Consider the following 22,049-nt stretch of genomic DNA (forward strand, 5'->3'; position numbering starts at 1 on the left):
ATCCTTAAAAGCATTGACAAGTTCAATCCTAAGAAACAACTTACCATTTCCCCAAGAATGATAATAAGGAGGCCTTGAATGAATCTCAAACAGGGAGGTGAATGGCGAGATCAAATATTCACACACAGTAAGGAATGTTTGCAATGGACTACCCAGTAATTTTACAAGTGAGCTGGATAGGCATTTGGCAAGATAAACAGTTCAGGGGTACAGACAGTGAACTGTACATTTTGATTGAACTCTTGAGATGGCCAGATCATCTTTTCCAGCCCTGTACATTGCTATGTTCCAACAAAATACAACACAGTATAATTCATTGCATTTGCAAATCACTCAGGGATAAATCCTTCCTCTCCAAAAAGGTCTAGCAACTGACAAAGCCATTTTGGTAGTGTAAACTTTACTCCAATGCACAAGAATCCTTTTTCCCTTTTCAGTTATTGTTACCCCACAAATCAGTTCAGGGATACAGGCAGTGAACTGAGTATTTTGATTGAACTCTTGAAATCGCCAAATCATCTTTTCCAGCCTTGTACATTCCTATGTTCAAATGAAATACTAGACCAGTATAATTCATTGCATTTGCAAATCACTCAGGGATAAATCAAGGATAAACTGATTTGCTTGCCAAATGCAAATTCATAAAGTATTGTTTCATTTTCAAGTAACGACCAAGACCAGTGAAACAGATAGAAAACCTTAAAATCTAATCCACAAAGTCAAACCAATGCTGCAAATTATGATTCTATGATTTACTGCCATAGTAAATACGACTGCTTTGCAGGAGGTTTAAAATCAAATTAAAATTTTCTTTTTTTAAACAATACTGTTTATTACAACTACAGATGCTGAAGTGAAGTTACAACAGTGCGCACAAACTGAGCGCTGATTTGCACATGTGCAAAAGAATTCATGGCACCTAACGACAATGCACAATGCCAATCACTATTGTTATGAAAGTGCTTTTATTTATTTTTTCTGAAGGCTCATGTTTGAAGATTGTGGAGATGGATTTATTTGGCACTGAAGAGATTCCATAGATGCTGGACTTGTTTTCTTTTTAAAAAAAAGTCACTGGAAGGATTGGGGAAATTTGTTTAAAAACAAACCCTTACTGGATGTCATATGCCTTAAGCTAAACCAACAGCAAGAACCTTGGTGACTAGGGGAGCTGTTAACAGAGAAGTGACATGTCAAGATTTACAGTGGTCAAGAGTTGGCTTCGTTTTGGATATTGTTTTGAGTCAGTTGGCAGTCAGCCCAAGAGAGAAGACACCAGCTCATCATTTTTCCACCTCCTGGAGAAACAGAGAATGCACTGTGTGATGGCTGAAACCCTGATGCCGCATTTCTCCTGGAAAGTCTGCCAGACTAATCCTCGACGTTGCCGGAAGAGAACTGCTCCAAATAAATCCCAGTGACAGCCATCTACGCATATGTGGGACGCCAGAATAAAGGGACAATTGATACCATTCCACATCATCTCCTTTTCCTTAAAGAATTAACAAGTATTTGGCACAAGTTTTTTTGTAAAGAGATCTCTGCAGAGAAAACTTCTTGATTTTTTCTTCAATCAGTGTGTGCGCGCACGCATTGGGCTAATTTAGAAGGGAAACTTTCATATTCCAATCTGTGTGTTAACGCTTTGCATCTTTACTGAACAAGTCTCGTTTTATAATAAATTTTTTATTTTGTTTATTAAAGAAACGTGGTTGATGGATTTTACTGAAATAAAAATAGAGTATATAATATATATTGGTAATTGGGTAAACATTTAAATATATGTTGTGGCCTGTGGAGAAGTGGAACTAGAGAAACATGTAACTAGGGGGTCTGTGTGGGATAACCCGAAACCAAAGTGCAACTCTAAGTGGGTAACAATTGCAAAGGGGAAAAGGGAAACACCAGGTTTCTTGTGCATTAGAGTAAAGTTTACACTACTGGAATGGCTTTGTCAGTTGCTACGACCTTTTGGAGAGGGAAGGTTTATCCCCGAGTGATTTGCAAACCTTAACCAAAGCTAGGCTAAAAGCATTGACAGGAAAGGTGGAGTTAGAGTTAAAACCAGGAGCTAAGAAAGCAGACATAATTGAGGGAATAGCACAGCATTTGAAATTGGAAGGAAAAGGCAATCCAGATGGTAGTTCAGTTGAATTAGCTAGAATTCAGTTGCAGATGAAGCAGCTTGAACAAGAAAAGAAATGAAAATACTTGAACCTGAAAAAGAAAGAGAGAAAATGAAAGAAGAGGAAAAGAAAAGAGAATATCAAAAAGGAAAGAGCAGAGATGCAGGAGAAAGAAAGGGAGCGAGAAAGGGAATTCGAATTTAAAAAGCTGGAACTAAAACAAAAGGGTGGCTTTGACTCCAGTGAAAGTCATGAGGAGGAAGAATCTGATTTCAACTGAGGACCCAGTGGAGAGCTCCTTAAATTTGTGAAAGCCCTCCCAAAGTTTGATGAAAGGGACGTAGAGACATTTATAAATTTTGTTTGAAAAGCTAGCTAAACAGATGAGGTGGCCGAAAGAAAATTAGACACTGCTCATGCAAAGCAGATTGATTGACAGAGCTCATGAAGTTTATGCTATGCTTTCTGAGGCTTCTGCAGATGACATGGCAAAAAAGGCTATTCTTGCTGCTTGCGTTAGTCCCTGAAGCTTACAGGCAGACATTTCTGAACCTCCGGAAGCAGCCTGGGCAGACTTACATAGAGTTTGAGGGGGTAAAACAAATTAATTTTGATCGTTGAATATGGGCACTAAAGGCAGAGGCCATGTATGAGACCCTGAGGAAACAAATTCTCCTGGAAGAATTTAAAAATTCACTCCCTCCTTTCTAAGAACCCACATAGAGAACCAGAAGGTTTCAACAGCCAGACAGGCAGCTCAGATCACTGACGATTACAAGATTGTTTGCAAGCCCAAACCTTTTTTCCATCACCCCCACAAACCTGAGACAGACAGAGGTGGGAGGGTAAAAGGAAGGCAAGTAGCCAGGGATAAGAAGGGATAGCTGGGAACGCCCCAGGATCTCCTCCTCAGGCCAGAAAGGAAGATGTTGAGGGTGGAAGTGAGGTCCAAAAGCCTAAGTGTTTCCTTTGCCACAAGTTGGGACACCTTCGTGCAGAATGCTGGAAGTTTCGGGGTAAACCCATGGGACTTATTGGGGTACACAAGGCCAATGCAGAGAAAGGGGCCCTGACCAAGAGTATGACAGAGCAGGTTGTAGCTCTGACTGCAGCTGTAAGGCCAAGTACAAAAACCACCGAGAGTATGGGGGACATGAAGATACCCAGGTGTTATAGGGAATTCTTGTCAAAAGGAAAATTAACTCCTTATCCCTCAAGTGAGGCAGTTAGGAGCCACCCAAACTCTTTGGCCAGAGAGCGCACTGAATGCCAAGGTTTTAGTGAAGGATATCGGCAGGGTGTGTATATACATGTACCTTTGTATCAGGTGCACCTGGAGTATGACCTAATGTTTGGAATTGTAATTGCAGGAGTTGTCCATAGTTTGCCTGTAGACTGAGTTGGCCTACTCCTGGAGAATGATTTGGCCAGAGCAAAAGTAGTAGCTTCTCCAGTAGTCACGGAAAGTGAAGTCAAGGCGACAAAGCAGTTGCAGGAAAAGGTTCCAGGAATTTTTCTTACATGTGCAGTGACCCGAGCAATGGCTAAATAAGTTCCATTGACAAAGGTCAAACTGGTACCACAGACAGGCAGCCGAATGTTGTACTTTCTTTGGGGATTTGGATAATCCAAAAGGAAATGTTCAGTAAGTCTTCTCTGATCAAGGCACAGCAAGCTGATCCAGAGTTAAGGAAAGTGGCACAATTGACTCCAAATGAAGCTGAGGCAAAGGGAGTTCCGGAAGGCTACTACATTAAAAATGGGATTCTGATGAAGAAGTGGAGACCTCCTCACAGACCGACGGCCGAAGAATGGACGGTTGTTCACCAGATAGTGGGAAATATTAAGGATAGCACATGAAATTCCTATGGCGGGACATGTAGGGATCCGGAAGAACCAATCACATGCAAGTTGGCATTTTTACTGGCCAGATCTCTATCAGGACATGGTGCAATTTTGTAAAATGTGCCATATGTGCCAGATTGTGGGAAAACCACAACCTGCCCTACAAACTGCACCTCTAATTCCCATAACAGTTTTTGGGGACCAATTAAGTAGGGTGTTGATTGACCATGTGGGACCTTTACCGAAAACAAAAGTGGGACATCAACATATACTCAGTATTATGGATATGACTATTCGGTTCCCAGAAGCCATTCCCTTGAGAACAATTTCTGATAAGCTAGTGGTAGAGAAGTTTACCCAGTTTTTCACCCGATATGGATTACTGATTGAGATTTAGTCAGATCAAGATTTCAATTTTATGTCTAAAATGTTGAAGTTATGAGTAATCTGGGTGTAACAGTTCAAGTCCTTAGCATACCACCTACAGACACAAGGGGCTTTAGAATGGTACCATCAGACCCTCAAAACAATGATCAGGGTATACTGTCATGAATATCCCCATGATTGGGACAAAGGGCTGGAATTTCTTTTGTTTGCCACTGTGGATTCACCTAATGAGTCTACCGGTTTTAATCCTTTTGAATTGGTTTAGGGACATGAGATAAGAGGTCCTCTAAAACTAACCAAAGAAAAAAATTTTTTAGAACAGAGGGACGATTCTTCTGTGTTAGACTATGCATCCGTGTTGTGGGAGCAGCTCAGGAGCACCTGCAAAGTGGCTCATGAACACCTGAAAGCTTCCCAAACAACCATGAAGAAATGGGCAGACAAGCATGCCAAGACCTGAACATTTCAACCAGAGGATGAGGGTATTACTGCCTTTACAGGGTGAACCGCTGAAAGCACGGTTCAATGGACCATATAGAGTCGTCAAAAGGATTACATACGAACATACAAAGTTAGGAGCAAAAGTAGGCCATTTGGCCCCTCTAGCTTACTCCAACATTCAATAAGATCATGGCTGATCGAATTCCGCACTCCCATTTACCCGATAACCTTCGATTCCCTTGCCTAACAAGAATCTACCACTGCCTTAAAAATATTCAATGACCCCACCTCTACCACCTTCTGAGGCAGAGTTCCAAAGTCGCACGACCCTCAGAGAGAAGATTTTTTCCTAATCTCTGTCCTAAAAGGGAGACCCTTAATTTTAAAACAGTGCCCCCTCGTTCTGGACTCACCCGCAAGAGGAATCATCCTTTCCACATCCAAATTGTCAAGACCGTTCAGGATCTTGTACACTTCAACCAAGTCTCCCCTCACTCTCCTAAACTCCAGTGAAAACAAGCCCAGTCTGTCCAACCTTTCCTCATAAAACAACTCGTTCATTCCAGATATCAATCGAGTAAACCTCCTCTGAACCGCCTCCAACACATTTACATCCTTCATCAAATAAGGAGACCAAAACTGCACAGAGTATTCCAAGTGTGGTCTCACCAATGCCCTAAAAAACACGCTTACTATTTCCAATTCTTCTAGTCATAGATGATAGCTTTCCATTAGCCTTCTTTATTACTTGCTGCACCTGCATACTAACTTTTTGTGACTCATGCACGAGAATACCTAGATCCCTCTGCACCTCGTAATTCTGCACTCTTACTCTGTTTAAGTAATACTCTGCTATTTCATTCTTCCTGCCAAAGTGAACAACTTCATATTTTCCCACATTGTACTCCATCTGCCAGATTTTTGCCCACTCACTAAACTGATCTATATCGGTCTGCAACGTCACTATGTCCTCTTCACAACATACTTTCCTACCTATCTTTGGGTGGGTCATATGTTTAGCTACCATGCCATTGCACCCCTCATCTAAGTCATTGACATAAATTGTAACAAGTTGAGGCCCTAGCACAGACCCCTGTGGGACTCAACTCGTCACATCCTGCCATTCAGAAAAGGACCCATTTATGCATACTCTGTTTTCTGCCAGCCAGCCAATCAATGGGCTCCGCTTTATCCATAGCGCATGTTACTCCTTCAAAGAAATCCAATAAATTGGTTAAACATGATTTCCCTTGCACAAAACCATGCTGACTATTCCCGATTACCTGACTTATTTTTTGAGGTGCCCAGCTATAGCCTCCTTAATGATTGATTCTAACACCTTCTCCAAGACAGACATCAAGCTAACTGGCCTATAGTTACTTGTTTTCTGCCTCCCCCTCTTGTTGCATAGAAGGGTTATATTTTCTCCTTTTCAGTCTGATGCAAGCTTTCCAGAATTTTGAAATATTAACACCAACGCATCCACTACCTCATTAGCTAGCTCTTTTAAAGACCCCAGGATGAAGCTCATCGGGACTCAGGGATTTGTCAGCCTGCAGCTCCATTAGTAAAGTATATTATTTGATTGACACCCCAGATTACTGGAAAAAGAATCGGCTGTGTCACATCAATTTGTTGAAACAATATCACCGCCGGGAGGTGGATAAACAAGAAAAGGTACGTCAAGTAGCAGGGACAGTGAAGGATGAAAAGGATAGTGAGGATGAGGCGGAAGGAGGTATAGAAAATTCCCAAATTGAACCCACTACTATCCAGTTAGCTAATACTGAGTTGTTAGATCAGACACTATGCTTTCATATTTAGATGCAGAACAAGACGACCTAATAAGGCCACTCACAGCATTTAAAGGAGTCTGTAGGGACAAACCAGGATGTACAACCGTAATCATACATTATGTGGATGTAGGAGAATCCTCTCCTATAAAACAACATCGTTATTGCTTAAAGTCCAGAGAAGCAGGCCCAGGTGAAAGCAGAAATTCAATACATGTTGAAAACCACCTAACTGAACCCTGTCAAAGCAGCTGGAGTTCCTCAGTTGTGTTAATACCCAAGTCTGACTTTTCAACTAGATTTTGCATAGACTACAGAAAGGTTAATGCACTAACGAAAGGCAGATTCCTACCCAATTCCTCGCTTGGAAGACTGTTAGAGTTGGCACAGTCACGTTTCTTACCAAAATTGATTTGTTAAAGGGATACTAGCAGGTTCCTTTGACACCCTGAGTTAAAGCAATAGTGGCTTGTATCATGCCAGATGGTCTTGACCAGTGACGAGTGATGCCCATTTGGGCTAAAAACGGGCCAGCAACTTTCCAGAGACTAATGAACCCAAGTGGCAGCCAGTGTTCCTAACTGTGTTACCTTGATAAACTGTTGGTATACAGTGACACTTGGAACGACTGCTTGGAACAACTAGAAGCTCTACTTAGAAAATTACAGTCGGCTGATTTGGTGATGAACCTCGCCAAAAGTGAATTTGAAAAAGCGCAGGTAACCTACCTAGGGCACACAGTAGGGCAAGGACAAGTGTTGGCAAGAACAGCAAAAGTACAAGCATTGATGGAGTTCCCTGCCCCCAAAACTAAACGAGAAATTATGAGGTTTTTGGGGATGTGTGGTTTCTCCAGCAAGTGTGGACCAAATTTTAGCACCGACAGATTTGCTACAAAAAAAATGACAAGGTGGTGCTGTCAGGAGTGCGCCAAACATCTTTTGAGAGGCTGAATCCATTTTGATCAGTGAAGCAGCGTTGGCTGCCCCAAATTTCACTACGCCCTTCAAGATAGCAATTAATGTTTGTGACCTGGGGGTCAGTGCAGTCCTATTACATGATGAATCGGGCATAGAAAGACCAGTGGGATACTTTTCCAAAAAGCAAAAAGCAAAATAGACACCAAAAGAGATACTTAACAGTGTAAAAGGAAACTCTAGGCTTACTACTAGTACGTAAGCATTTTGAAGTATATGTTCACCACGACTACATCGACACACACTGGTATATACTGATCATAACGCCCTAAACTTTGTGGAAAAATTCAGAAACCACAATGCCAGACTATTTCGATGAACTTTACTATGCAGCCCTATCCCTTAAAGATTATCCACATTGAGATAGCAAAAAGGAGGGGGGGGGGGGTGGGAAAGAGAGAAGGAGAGGGGTGGGGTGGAAAGGAAAGCGAGAGAGGGAGAGGAAGTAGAGTGTGTGTGGGGGGGGCGGGGGGAAGAAAGAGATAAAGGGGGGGGCCCCTGACATGGGATGGGGGTTTAAAGAATTACTTTGGGGCTCTCTGCTAGTTTTGATGCATCAAACTGCATTTTGAAGCATTGATGTAAATGTGTTAGAACCTATTACACTTCTATTATATGCTGATCTTTTCTAAAGTACTTTAAAGTGGCAATTTTTTCAAACACTACTACTACTACAGAATTTTATTCTAACTGCTTCCACCTGGAAAAATAAGGCCTCGCTTACTTAATACCAGTCACATGAGGCTACAGCCATACCTTTAACAATAATGCAGGCACTAAATGTTGGATCAGTCAAACATGTCCAACTTACCTGATCAGCATGTTTCGTAAGATTGTGAAGTCACAGTGCTCACTATTTTCAACTATAAAAAAAAAAGAGAAAATTATAGAAATTAGTTTGCTTTTGTACATATAGTCAGATGTACTGTACAGAGTAGGAATAAAGCTATTATGGGCAACAGTATTACGGCAAATGTCTAAATGCAGCACAAATGCCTTGTATTGCCTTTACACAACAGCTTTCAATAAACAGACATAAAAGAGACAACACTTTTGATGAGCGCTCAATGGTAAATAGAATGCTCCTCATGCCTAAATGAACTGTTTGTTATGTTACATAGATTTGCCTGAAGTTGCAGGGTATTCTGTCAGTATCTAACGCAAATGGTAGCAGGCTGTCAGAAATGATGGTTGTTTCAATATTTAGCTCACATTAAAACCATTACACTGATATTGCTGCTCAGATTTTAATATCACCAATATCTAATATAAAAGGGCAGGGGTGAGAGTGGCCAAAGAGCAAATGGTCTGAGAATTAGCGGTCAAAGACAAAAAAGTCTGAATTTTTTTTGACAAGGAATCATGTAATTATAGCACTGTTAATGATCTATAATAAATGCAAACACTTCCATACCACTTCAAAAGTGTAGAAACATGACTCTTCCCTTTGTTTACCTTCGATTACTGTCACGATGGTGGACTTGTACTTGTATATTATATTTGCTCTTGTATAAAATCAGCAAAGTCTCCTCAGTAGTTATTACATCATAAAATTTACTTCATCTTTCATAATTACAATACCAGAACTGTCAGTTCAGTCGTTTTTTTTTTAAAAAGCCAGCCTTTTGGGTCTAAAGGTTGACAACTGCAGGAGTATCCAACCTTATCACGCAAGGGGCCACATGACACTTTTTGTCCTACATAGGGGGCTGGTGAACAAATTTCGGAAAGAGAAAGGCACTGGAAATTTATTTTACTATCAAAATAACAAAAAATGTGCATTTTTGTGAACAAGCTTTAAATGAGAAGACTAATTTATTCACTTACTTTCACGTCACTATGTTGAACATGGATTTACTGAGATATCTGGCATTGTATTTGCATGCACAAGTAGTCAATGTCTGCCCGCACAATTGATGTAGCAATGTGCAGTATTCCGGATAGACACCCATCTGGTAGGAGTGATTTTGATTGCTCTCTGTGCCTCCCCCTGCCCCAAACTCAGCACCACACAACCCTTCTGGCTGTGTACTGGCCCACTTCCTGCTCTCCCCTCGGCCTCTCTCTCCCCGTCCCCCAGAGCAGTCATACCCGTTCACTCCCGAAACCACGTGAAAATAGCAGGAGCTGCCAATCCCAGCGCATCTGCGCCGCGAACCTCCAATCAACGCTCACCCAGCCCACTGTCACTCACAGGCACTGAGCAATATTGAAAGCTTTGGCAGGTCTGAAGAGGCCAATGACAGATTTCCAAAACCGGAATGACAAAAAGCTGCTATTTGACAGAAAATTCTCATCGCATCAAAGGCTTTAAGGCCACATTGTTGTCTTAACCTTGCAACCTTCAGTTCAACAGTGTAACACATTAAAAATAGTTCTGAAGAATGAATTCAAGAATATAACTGGATTCAGCCAATCAGGACAGATTCTGACTAGTTATTTTGTTCAACTTAATAGAGTTTTATTTACCAGTTAAAAATAAAAAAAGTAGCCATCATACCCCATGTTGTGTACTCAGCTTACTAGACACGAGCTGAGTGTAGCAAAGTCAACGCAAGGTACTAAAAACATTTCACAGAAACAGAAGAAGCAAAGCTAAAAATCACAAGGTCAGCGATTGAAAGAAATACAATGACTCCTACAATGGATACGTGCAGTTTAAAAAACCTTCAGATCGCTCTATGACCTATAAAAGCAAAACTATCAACTTATGAAACCATTTGTATGTGGTTTGCCACCTGCTTAACCTTCTCCCTTCCTCAAGGCAGTAATTCCTGCCAGGCTACAGTTCCACACAGTGGTTAAAGGGGAAGTTGATAATGGGAATACCAGGGCAGAGATTATACAACTTTTCTGTGCGGGGCCCCTCCTTCAAATAATGGCGTATCATAACTTGTAGATGACGACAATAGTCCAAAAAAAAAGTGAACAGCTCATTCGCGCAGAATCACGGAAACAATAAATCTACAAATGCAGAATAAAAACAATTTCTCAGGGCACTGGACTGGATATTAAGTCTAAAGGTGGGGTGAGAGCCAGGTGGGTGTTAGGGATAGTAGGGGGAAGGGTGCGGTGGCTGCTGCTTTGGGGTCAGGAAGCCTGAAAGAACTAGCTTCTGAGGAAGGTCCTACTGAATTTAATGGCAGGAGCTGATGAACATTTTTAATATCTGTAGTGTACATTAATGATTTAGACGTGAATATAGGAGGTATGATCTGTAAGCTTGCAGTTGACATGAAAATTGGTGGTGTCGTAAATAGTGAGGAGGAAAGCCAGAGATTACAGGAAGATATAGATGGGCTGGTAAGATGGGCGGAGCTGTGGCAAATGGAATTTAATCCTGAGACGTGTGAGGTGATGCATTTTGGGAGGACGAACAAGGCAAAGGAATATACAATGGATGGTAGGACCCTAGGAATTATAGAGTGTCAGAGGGACCTTAAATTACTTGTCCATAGATCACTGAAGGCAGCAGCACAGGTAGATAAAGTGGTTAGGAAGGCATATGGGATACTTGCCTTTATCAGACGAGGCATAGAATATAACAGCAGGGCGTTATGATGGAGCTGTATAAAACGCTAGTTAGACCACAGCTGCAGTACTGTGTACAGTTCTGATCACCACACTATGGGAAGAATGTGATTGCACTGGAAAGGGCGCAGAAGAGATTCACCAGGATGTTGCCTGGGCTGGAGCATTTCAGATATGAAGAGAGACTGAAAAGGCTAGGGTTGTTTTCCTTAGGGCATTGATCGGTTAGATAGGAAGAAACCTTTTCCCTTAGTGGAGGGGTCAATAACCAGGGGGCATAGATTTAAGGTAAGGGGCAGGAGGGTTAAAGGGGATTTGAGGAAAAAAAATTTCACCCAGAGGGTGGTTGAATCTGGAACGCACTGCCTGAAGAGGTGGTAGAGGCAGGAACCCTCAACATTTTAGTAGTATTTAGATGAGCACTTGAAACGCCATAGCATACAAGGCTGCGGGCCAAGTGCTGGAAAATGGGATTAGAAGAGTTAGGTGCTTGATGACTGGCACAGACACGATGGGCCGAAGGGCCTGTTTCTGTGCTGGATAACTATGACTCGATGACTCTAATATCTCTATCCCAGCCACAGCGAGCCACATAGAGAGGCTGTCCCACGGGTAGGCCCATAATATCAGGCTGCATCCAGGTAGCAGAGAAAAGAGGGGGGTTGGAAAGGCTAGAGGGGGAGATCAGAGGTACAAGTGAAGGCTTACGTCAGAGGATTAAAGTGGGAGGAGATCAGAAGGATGGTGTGGGGAGGGGTGGAAGGAGTGTCCGATTGTGAAGGGATTGGTGAAACAGTAAACTGGATCCAGCAGCTAAGGATGGTCTTTACTTCCTGGATCCAGCAATCCTTGCCTTCCTTTAGCTGCCAGATTTCCCCGAGGTCTGGAAAACATGACAAGGGTTAAATTTATAACGGTGGAATGAGATGAGGCACACTACCTCATCATAATATTTAAATTGACAACCCATTCGCTTGGGAGTAGGTCGGCTGCCCGTCCCCACGATCCATCCCAAACCCCATCCCCAATCCTGCCTCCGTTAAAATCAGAAGTGGGTGGGTTGGAGGCAGGTTTTTAACATTTTAACTCCCACATGATCCAAACCTGCCAATTTGTGATGTTTAATAACCATTGCATATGATTTGCTCAGGAAAAACCCACTGTGCATATGGGACAAAGTAAGAGCCATCGACATTATACAGTTAGGTATTTACATCAGTAAATTTCTGCTTTGCCAAGAACATTACCTCAGCAGAATTTGCTAACATTAGTGAAAGCCCCATTACAAACTTGCTAATCTAGTTGCAGATTTGGTTTGACCCTGAAGCTGTGCTCCACTACTGGTTACAAAATGTGTTACAAACTTAATACAAGAGTATGAAAAATCAAGGTTGCTCGTCTATTTAAAACAAAACAGAAAAAGGTCAAATTTAACTTTGAAAAAAATCTGGTCAGTAACTTTAAAGGGGGTGGGTGGTAGAGGGGACTAGTGATCACTTCAAAATGGAGAACTGCTATGGTAGTACATATAGTTCTCCAAAAGTGCCAGGATTATTCAAATTATCAATTTTGAGTGGGTTGCTTCCTGCCGAATCTTCAGGCAAGGGAGTTTAAAAGTTACACAGGTTCATCTCCTGCCCTTCCTCTCCTCCACCTTTGCACCAATATTGAACTTTATTATGAATTATATGTATAAAATTGACCGTCCTAATCCCTCAATTGTACTGCCCCCACCTACTAGCAAACACTTTAACATATGCAACATTCACACTTTCGAGTGGTGAGTAAATCTCACCATGCCCAAATATTCCACTGGGTCATTTTCTAGCAGGGCCGTGATGTGGAATATTACCCACTGCTGCAAAAACAAAAAAAATGCACTGCAAGTTTTAACTGTAAGCAACTACTATTGCACAGCATGGTTTATTAAATCCAGTTTGGATATGAAAGGCAGAGTATTGTACACAACCTTGAAAAAGAATGAGCCTAGTAACAACTGATTATCAATTTACTTTTTAAAAGTATTGATGAGCAAACAAAATTTAGGAAATGGGTAAGACAGTTCAGCATTGACCAACTTTTGCCTCTGTTGTTTGGGTTACAAAATAGACCAAACTCATGCAATCTAAGTCTCTCTTCTGCTAACTGCAAATGTTCTACATGACACGAGCTTGAGATTCAACCCTGATCCTGCTGGATACAGACTGAAAAACTGCCGTTAACCTTGCCCCACATTGGCAATCTTACTCTTGAGACCACACGAGAGAAACGGAATTGATCAAATCATACTGAAACACACTGGGAAGGAAGACTTGGAGCTTTACTAGTCTGATCTGGTAGCACTCTTTGCAGATATTGATAGCACTGGCATGCACTCCATGCCAGGCTAACATTCCTCACTTTGCTAGCCTGAAAAAGTCCCTTTTTAAAGCACAAAATATCTGGGGTGGGTAGAAAGCAGAGAGTCATCCTGTGGAATCTCTTCAACCACCTCAGATTTTGCAAATATATGCGAGATAGGTAGAACATGGTATCTTCCAATTGTCAGAGTTCCTAAAGACACGAACTCTCGATGGAGTAGGCATTTACAGGCCCCCTCTGGTACTCTCGATGGAGTAGGCATTAACAGGCCCCCTCTGGTACCCTCAATGGAGGATGGGCAAGTGATCCTCTGGTACCCATGCCAGATTATCAATCCTTTTCCTGGGAACCTGCACAGTGAGTGGTGCCAAGCGACTGGATCAGAGAGCATTACCTCCTATCCTGTATTCACCCAATGCTAACATTTCACAATGGAAACTCTCGAGGTCAAACACCACCAATCAGGGGAGGGAATTTATTTATACACCAACATAGTGCCAAGATGAGGAACTGTTTTGTGCTGTGCCTGTACTTAGCAAAAATTGGAAGACTTTTACCAGAGAAACATATTTCTCTAAGAGCAGATTTAAACCAGAATCAACTGACATTAAACTTGACCTAAAATTTAAAACACTGTCAGACATCACTGAGTACACGTCGCGATGAGCAGGACAAAAGAGTTTCATATCAATGTTAACTGCAGATTATTCCACCTTTCCAACACAATTAAGCTTCCAACAGCAGACACAGGCAGGAGCCATAAAATTATCAGTCACTATTTAAGTCATGTCTCCATCTATCAACAGAGGTCTTGGTTACTACTGTCCTTTTAGAGCATTGTCACCTCGAACACCAGAAAGCACTAGACTACCAGTCAGTCAGATCTTGATCTACATCTTAGATGCAACCTACACGGACAAGATAAATCTTCCGATCTCACTTCTCTACCAGTGCAGCTGCGAGTGCATCAAAACCAGGCCCCTCAATTTCCTGACAGCAGAACACTTCAAAGAGGAAGCATTTCCTCTGGAATCTGATCCTGGAAATACTGCTGTGTTCACTACATTCAACTCTATGGTGCCAAGACATTTTTAGTTTGAAATTCACAAGGATGCACATTCTTTACCTGACTTTTATTCCAGCAGAATAAATGAAAGTAAGCTGTCTGAAACTTTCAATTTGTACTTCTCCTGGAACTGTTTTCCAGTAAAGGCATGTACAAAGATTTCTAAACCCATTTCCATAACAACCAGAACAGCTGGAAATCCATTACTAAAACAGAATTCTGGGTGAATAGATTAAAAATATCATTTGTACTCGAACAGGTTTTATCTGATTCACTGAAACAATGAGTACAGGATTAACTTTACATTCAAGCAAGAGATATTTCTTACTGCTAGACGAACTTTTAATTGAGTTATAGTCATAGCAAACTGGCAAAGCTGCTAGCCCAACAATGTCAAGTCGGAAACCAACCTCCTCCCCAGCGATCCTGAAATCCGATCAGAATACTCAGCCATGTGTAATACATTACCCCAAAAACTGCACAAGTGAATCCCAGGGAAAAGATGCATCATTTCGATATAATGCAATCCACCCCCACACACATTTGGCTTTGGGACTGTTATGGGGCCTTGCAAGAGCTCTGGGACACAGATTTCGTTTTTGCATTTCCTGTTGTAGTTATACTGGTTCAGTTCATTTGTTGCACTTCAAACAGTTTAAACAAACTACATCACCATTCCAAAATCACTGGCAAATGGTTTCACTTCAGTCTCTGTACATAATGTGCAAACCCCCACACCCCCACCCAAAAAAAACCACTTCTGGGCAGTGTTTTGGCAATTCATAAGTTATCAGATGAAATACAGATGCAGCACTTAAGTAGCAAGTCCACATTGGATTGCTTAAAGTGGTGGAGCCTGTAAATTACAGTAAAATGAATTGCTTCAAATTTTAATTTGATTTGAATACCATTACACACATTTAACAGCAATAGTGTTGAATCATGAAGCAATGCCAGAATAATTTGGCAAAGAGAGGTGAATGCATTCCTCAAAGAGAAAGCAAAAAAAAAGAGCCTAAAGTAAGAGGAAGGGTCCATTAAAGAATTAAACCAACTCTTGAACCAGAGGGCAGCAGTTGGGTTGTGGTGAGGCTCATACACAGAACTACATCGAGTACAGTACAGGTCATTCGGCTCAACCACACTCTCCACCTCCTCCCACCCCAACATTTTGTTCCTTTCTCTCTCATGTACTCATCTAGCTTCCTGTTAAATGCATCTATGTTGTATGTTCCATGTGGTGTGTAAAATGGATACAGCCCAGAAGCCTTTATTTACCTATCTTGACATCAGAGGTCACATGTAGAGCAAGCCAAAGTGTACAGAAGCATGCATCCAAACATCCCCCCTTTCATTAAAAAATGTTTTCTTTTTTGTCGTTACAAATTTGTCTGTCTCATCATGCTCGTTTCACACAACCTTTAAAACGTTCAGGTCGTTTTATGGTATACATGCGAGTTGTTGTTGGCTGTTCTTCTGCTGGATCCTTGGTGGGTGTTGCTCGTGTTCCTTCTCAGGGGAATGTTCTTGCTGTGGTGAGCGTTGCCGCTCACCTGTTGCAATTCATCTGTTGCATTGGTTGTAGTACAGTTGAATCATGGGACTGATGGTCGTTTAGTTCCTTGTTCAGTTGGCAAACTCTTGACCTGTCATCAGCCGTTTGCTGTGAAGGAGCAGCTCCTTCGATCGAGCATACATGTCTGCTGTTGTGACAAGAGATCTAGTTATTCACCTTCACCTGGTATGAGCGAGGTGAGAACTTCATCACAGAAGTCCCAAGTTGCCAAGTGGGCTCATTTTCCGCCCCCCCCCCCACCCCCCCCCCGAGCGTGTTGGATGTTTGCACTCTGACCAGTTCTCCAGCTCTGGCAACAACTTGGCAGTTTTATCGAAGTGGCACTTGACTTGGTGGTTTCACTATGATCTTGTCCCTCACACCTGTTACTATTTCTACCTTCACTGGTTTCTTAGCTGTTCGAAGAATCGTCAGGGTGTGGCGTGACAGTTGCTGGACTGGACTACTTTGCAAGCCTTTAGTAGGTATGCTGCTCCACTAAAATTGGCTTGTACACACCGTGCCATAGCGAGTGGATTTCATTATCCTTCTGGCAATTTTCACCGCTGCCTCAGCCTTTCCATTTAACTGGCGATAATGTGGAGACGTGTAGTGCTGAATTTCCCAATCATTCATGAAGTGGCTAAAATCTTGATTCGTGAACTGTGGGTCGTGGTCGTCATCACAATGTCGAGACTACCATGACAACTGAAGTACGCTTTCAGACATTCTACGATCTCACTGGTAGTTGTTGACGTCAGCTGGTCTAATTCCCAGTCGTCCAAATAGTAGTCAACTGTGACGAGACAACCAGTTCCAGTGAGCGTGAAGAGGTCTACTCCAAGCTTCAGCCACTGGAATACACTATTCCTTGAATGCTTGCGTGGACGTGCTTCAGCATCCCTTTTCTCACCTGTTTAAGGATAATGACCCTAGTCCCTTTGTACAAGATGCCATCATGGGCAGTCACTTCACCTCTCTATGCCCAATACACTCTCACAGCAACAGGTGTGTCAATACTTTTTTTTTTATTCATTCATGGGATGTGGGCATCACTGGCCCGGCCAGCATTTATTGCCCATCCCTAATTGCCTTTGAGAAGGTGATGGTGAGCTGCCTTCTTGAACCGCTGCAGTCCATTTGGGGTAGGTATACCCACAGTGCTGTTAGGAAGGGAGTTCCAGGATTTTGACCCAGCAACAGTGAAGGAACAGCGATACAGTTCCAAGTCAGGATGGTGTGTGACTTGGGAGGGGAACTTGCAGGTGGTGGTGTTCTCATGTATCTGCTGCCCTTGTCCTTCTAGTTGGTAGAGGTCACGGGTTTGGAAGGTGCTGTCTAAGGAGCCTTGGTGCATTGCTGCAGTGCATCTTGTAGATGGTACACACTGCTGCCACTGTGCGTCGGTGATGGAGAGCCAATCAAGCGGGCTGCTTTGTCCTGGATGGTGTCGAGCTTCTTGAGTGTTGTTGGAGCTGCATCCATCAAGGCAAGTGGAGAGTATTCCATCACACTCCTGACTTGTGCCTTGTAGATGGTGGACAGGCTTTGGGGAGTCAGGAGGTGAGTTATTCGCCTCAGGCTTCCTAGCCTCTGACCTGCTCTTGTAGCCACGGTATTTATATGGCTACTCCAGTTCAGTTTCTGGTCAATGGTAGCCCCTAGGATGTTGAAAGTGGGGGATTCAGCAATGGTAATGCCATTGAATGTCAAGGGGAGATGGTTAGATTCTCTCTTGTTGGAGATGGTCATTGTCTGGCACTTGTGTGGCACGAATGTTACTTGCCACTTATCAGCCCAAGCCTGGATATTGTCCAGGTCTTGCTGCATTTCTACACGGACTGCTTCAGTATCTGAGGAGTCACAAATGGTGCTGAACATTGTGCAATCATCAGTGAACAACTCCACTTCTGACCTTATGATTGAAGGAAGGTCATTGATGAAGCAGCTGAAGTTGGTTGGGCCTAGGACACTACCCTGAGGAACTCCTGCAGTGATGTCCTGGAGCTCAGATGATTGACCTCCAACAACCACAGGACAGGACATACCTGGGCAATTTTCCACATTGCAGGGTAGATGCCAGTGTTGTAGCTGTACTGGAAAAGCTTGGCTAGGGGCGCAGCAAGTTCTGGAGCACAGGTCTTCAGTACTATTGCCAGAATATTGTCAGGGCCCATAGCTTTTGCAATATCCAGTGCCTTCAGTCATTTCTTGATATCACGTGGAGTGAATCGAATTGGCTGAAGTCTGGCATCTGTGATGCTGGGGACTTCAGGAGGAGGCTGAGATGATCAACTCTGCACTTCTGGCTGAAGATTGTTGCAAATGCTTCAGCCTGATCTTTCGCACTGATGTGTTGGGCTCCCCCATCATTGAGGATGGGGATATTTGTGGAGCGACCTCCTCCAGTTAGTTGTTTAATTGTCCACCACCATTCACGGCTGGATGTGGCAGGACTGCAGAGCTTAGATCTGATCCGTTGGTTATGGGATCACTTAGCTATATCGCAGGCTGCTTATGCAGTTTGGCACGCAGATAGTCCTGTCTTGTAGCTTCACCAGGTTGACACCTCATTTTGAGGTATGCCTGGTGCTGCTCCTGGCATGCCCTCCTGCACTCTTCATTGACCCAGGGTTGGTCTCCTGGCTTGATGGTAATGGTAGAGTGGGGGATATGCCGGGCCTTGAGGTTACAGATCGCAGTTGAGTACAATTCTGCTGCTGCTGATGGCCCACAGTGCCTCATGGATGCCCAGTTTTGCATTGCTAGATCTGTTCGAAATCTATCCTATTGAGCACGGTGATAGTGCCACACAACATGATGGACGGTATCCTCAATGTGAAGGCGGGACTTCGTCTCCACAAGGACTGTGCAGTGGTCACTCCTACCAATACAGTCATGGACAGAAGCATCTGCGGCAGGCAGATTGGTGAGGACAAGGTCAAGTATGTTTTTCCCTCTTGTTGGTTCCCCCACCACCTGCCGCAGACAGAGTCTAGCAGCTATGTCCTTTAGGACTCGGCCAGTTCGGTCAGTAGTGGTGCTACCGAGCCACTCTTGGTGATGGACATTGAAGTCCCACATCCAGAGTACATTTGGTGCCCTTGCCATCCTCAGTGCTTCCTCCAAGTGGTGTTCAACATGGAGGAGTACTGAGTCATCAGCTGAGGGAGGGCGGTAGGTGGTAATCAGTAGGAGGTTACCTTGCCCATGTTTGACCTGATACCATGGGGTCCGGAGGCAATGTTGAGGACTGCCAGGGCAACTCCCTCCCTACTGTACACCACTGTCACCATCTCTGCTGGGTCTGTCCTGCCAGTGGGACAGCACATACCTGGGGATGGTGATGGCAGTGTCTGGGACATTGTCTGTAAGGTATGACTCCGTGAGTATGACTATGTCAGGCTGTTGCTTGACTAGTCTGTGGGACAGCTCTCCCAACTTTGGCACAAGCCCCCAGATGTTAGTAAGGAGGACTTTGCAGGGTCGACAGGGCTGGGTTTGCCGTTGTCGTAACCGGTGCCTTGGTCGATGCCGGGTGGTCCATCCGGTTTCATTCCTTTTTATTGACTTCGTAGCGGTTAGGTACAACGGAGTGGCTTGCTAGGCCATTTCAGAGGGCATGTAAGAGTTAACCACATTGCTGTGGGTCTGGAGTCACATGTAGGCCAGACCAGGTAAGGATAGCAGATTTCCTTCCCTAAAGGAAATTAGTGAACCAGATGGGTTTTTACAACAATCAACAATGGTTTCGTGGCCATTAGACTAGTTTTTAATTCCAGATTTATTAATTGAATTCAAATTCCACCTTCTGCTGTGGTGGGATTCGAACCCATGTCCCCAGAGAAATACCCTGTGTCTCTGGATTACTAGTCTAGTGATAATACCACTACGCCACCGCCTACCCCTACTTTCATGACAACTTCCTGTAGCACAGGAAGAGTTGCACCTCTTTGTGTAGTTTGCTTGATCTGAGCAAGACACTTGTCTGTCAGATTCAATTTATCTGCTGGGCTGATGACTTCCAGAGCATGTTGTGCTGTTGCTTCTTGTTGAATCTGGAAGATTTCACACTCTGTACTAGCATCAACTTACTTCAAAGGGAGTGCAGCTCACGACAGCATGCCAACAACGCATATCTGCTTCCTTTGCTTCCAAGTGATATCTCTGCAAACAAAGTAACATCCTTTGTAAACACTTTGGAGCAGATAGAAGTGGTTTGGAGAAAGATGTTTTGAACTGACTTGTGGTCAGACTCTCCCATCACTTTCTCTCTCCCAAACAGGTACTGGTTGAAATGCTCACAAGACAAGACAACAGTCAGACACTTCTTTCTTGACCTGTGCATAGTCTTGTTCAATTTATATTAACGCCCTGGATGCAAAAGCAACTCGTTGTTCTTGCTGCATGAAGGTGGCTCCAAGTCCTGTTTCACTGCAGGATGACTTCCTTGTTGACATCATAGTACCTCAGCACTGGTATTGCAGTCACTAGTTATTTGATGCCAGTGAAAGCTTATTCTTCTCTGCCCCAATACCATTTAGTTATCCTTTGCAGTGAACTTGCTTAGAGATTCACACACTGACAACAGACTGAGCAAAAGCTAGGCTAGGCGAGATAGTTCACAAATCCAACAAATCCTTGAACTGCCTTCACATGTTGTTTGCTACAGCTCACAGCTTTGTACCTGACTTCAGTCATCTTCAGCTGCAACTTGTTCTTGTTCAGCTTCAGGTTCATCTGGCGAGTTCTCTCTATCAGTTACATTAGATTCCAATCATGGCCTGCTTCCAAAGTAGCAGAAATGCCAAACGATATGTGCAATTACCTGCACCTCCCAAATGGCATCCAGAAAGTAGTCAAAGCTGCTGCTTTCATCTAACTTCACTTGCCAGTATACATTCTTAGCATCTTGGGTAGTAAAGACTTTTGCCTTGGCAAGTCGAGGCAGAATCTCTTCGATGGTTGGTATAGGGTAGTGAGATCTCTTCAAAGCTTTATTTAGATCCAAAGGGCCTTAAGTGCACGAACTTTCCAGGTTTTTTCACTACTACCAGTCTGTAGAAGTGGCCAATTTAATTACTCCCATCTTTTCAAGTTCCTCCATCTTACCTTTCAGGCTGGAATTGACGGCAGCTGGAACCCTCCTCGGAAGATGTTGAGTTGGCCTCACACTCTCATCTACTGCATGATATTTACCAGAAATGCATCCAAGACCTCTGAAAACTTCTTAGCAATCGTGTCATGATTTGTTCAGCAGTCAATGGCTTGGTGTCATGCGAAGCACTGTAAATCTCTTCTGGTACGTGGAGCATTACCAGTCCAAACTTTTGACTTGTTTCAGCCAAGATGAGAGGAGTTTGCTTAGTGTCCACTATCTGTAACTGAAGTTCTTCTTTCTTCATGTCGCACCAGACTCTCAGCTTGGTTTGTCCTCTTTGGGGTGAACATGGTTCCATCATGGACCTCAAATTTACCTTTGTATTCGGGCCACCATCTCACGCAAATTCGCACAAGTCTGCGAAGCTCATAAGCGTCGAACCAGTATCTGACACCTCACATCAGCTTGATGCTCTCCTTCTCCAGTCATCATTCCAAGAGTCACAAACCACTTTCTACCTTGAGACTTGACACCACCATGTTCTAGTGTGTTGAGTGATTTATCAGAATCAGGCATCTCTCCAACAGCCATCTTCAGTGGCTTGCTTTTCTTCTCTAGCAAAACACATGCATGCAAAGTGGCTCAGCTTCTTGCAGTTTGAGCACTGCTTTCCCCACGCTGGACATGCTTCCTTTTCCTTCTTGTGGTGTCGCCCATTGTACTTACATCCAATACTCTGGCCTTGATCTTTCTGCTGGCCCTTCTGAAAGTTGTCCTTCCTTTACATCATTGACTTATGCTTGGAAGACTTGCACTGCCTCTCAGCATAGTGCACAGCCTCATCGGTTGTCCCATCCATAGTCTAC

At 43.3% G+C, this 22,049-nt stretch overlaps 1 protein-coding gene across 2 annotated transcripts in view; it reads right to left on the bottom strand.

Moving 5' to 3' along the window:
• The window catches only part of LOC137370230 (septin-7), a 139,685-nt gene that overhangs the window by 18,059 nt on the left and 99,577 nt on the right, over positions 1-22,049 (bottom strand). For both annotated transcript variants that reach the window (XM_068032591.1, XM_068032590.1), the window contains exon 8: positions 8,381-8,432. In XM_068032591.1, the coding sequence (XP_067888692.1) occupies positions 8,381-8,432 (52 nt within the window). The remainder of the gene's footprint in view (positions 1-8,380; positions 8,433-22,049) is intronic.

The sequence above is a fragment of the Heterodontus francisci genome, chromosome 5, assembly GCF_036365525.1.
Source record: "Heterodontus francisci isolate sHetFra1 chromosome 5, sHetFra1.hap1, whole genome shotgun sequence".
In the NCBI taxonomy this organism is placed as follows: domain Eukaryota; kingdom Metazoa; phylum Chordata; class Chondrichthyes; order Heterodontiformes; family Heterodontidae; genus Heterodontus; species Heterodontus francisci.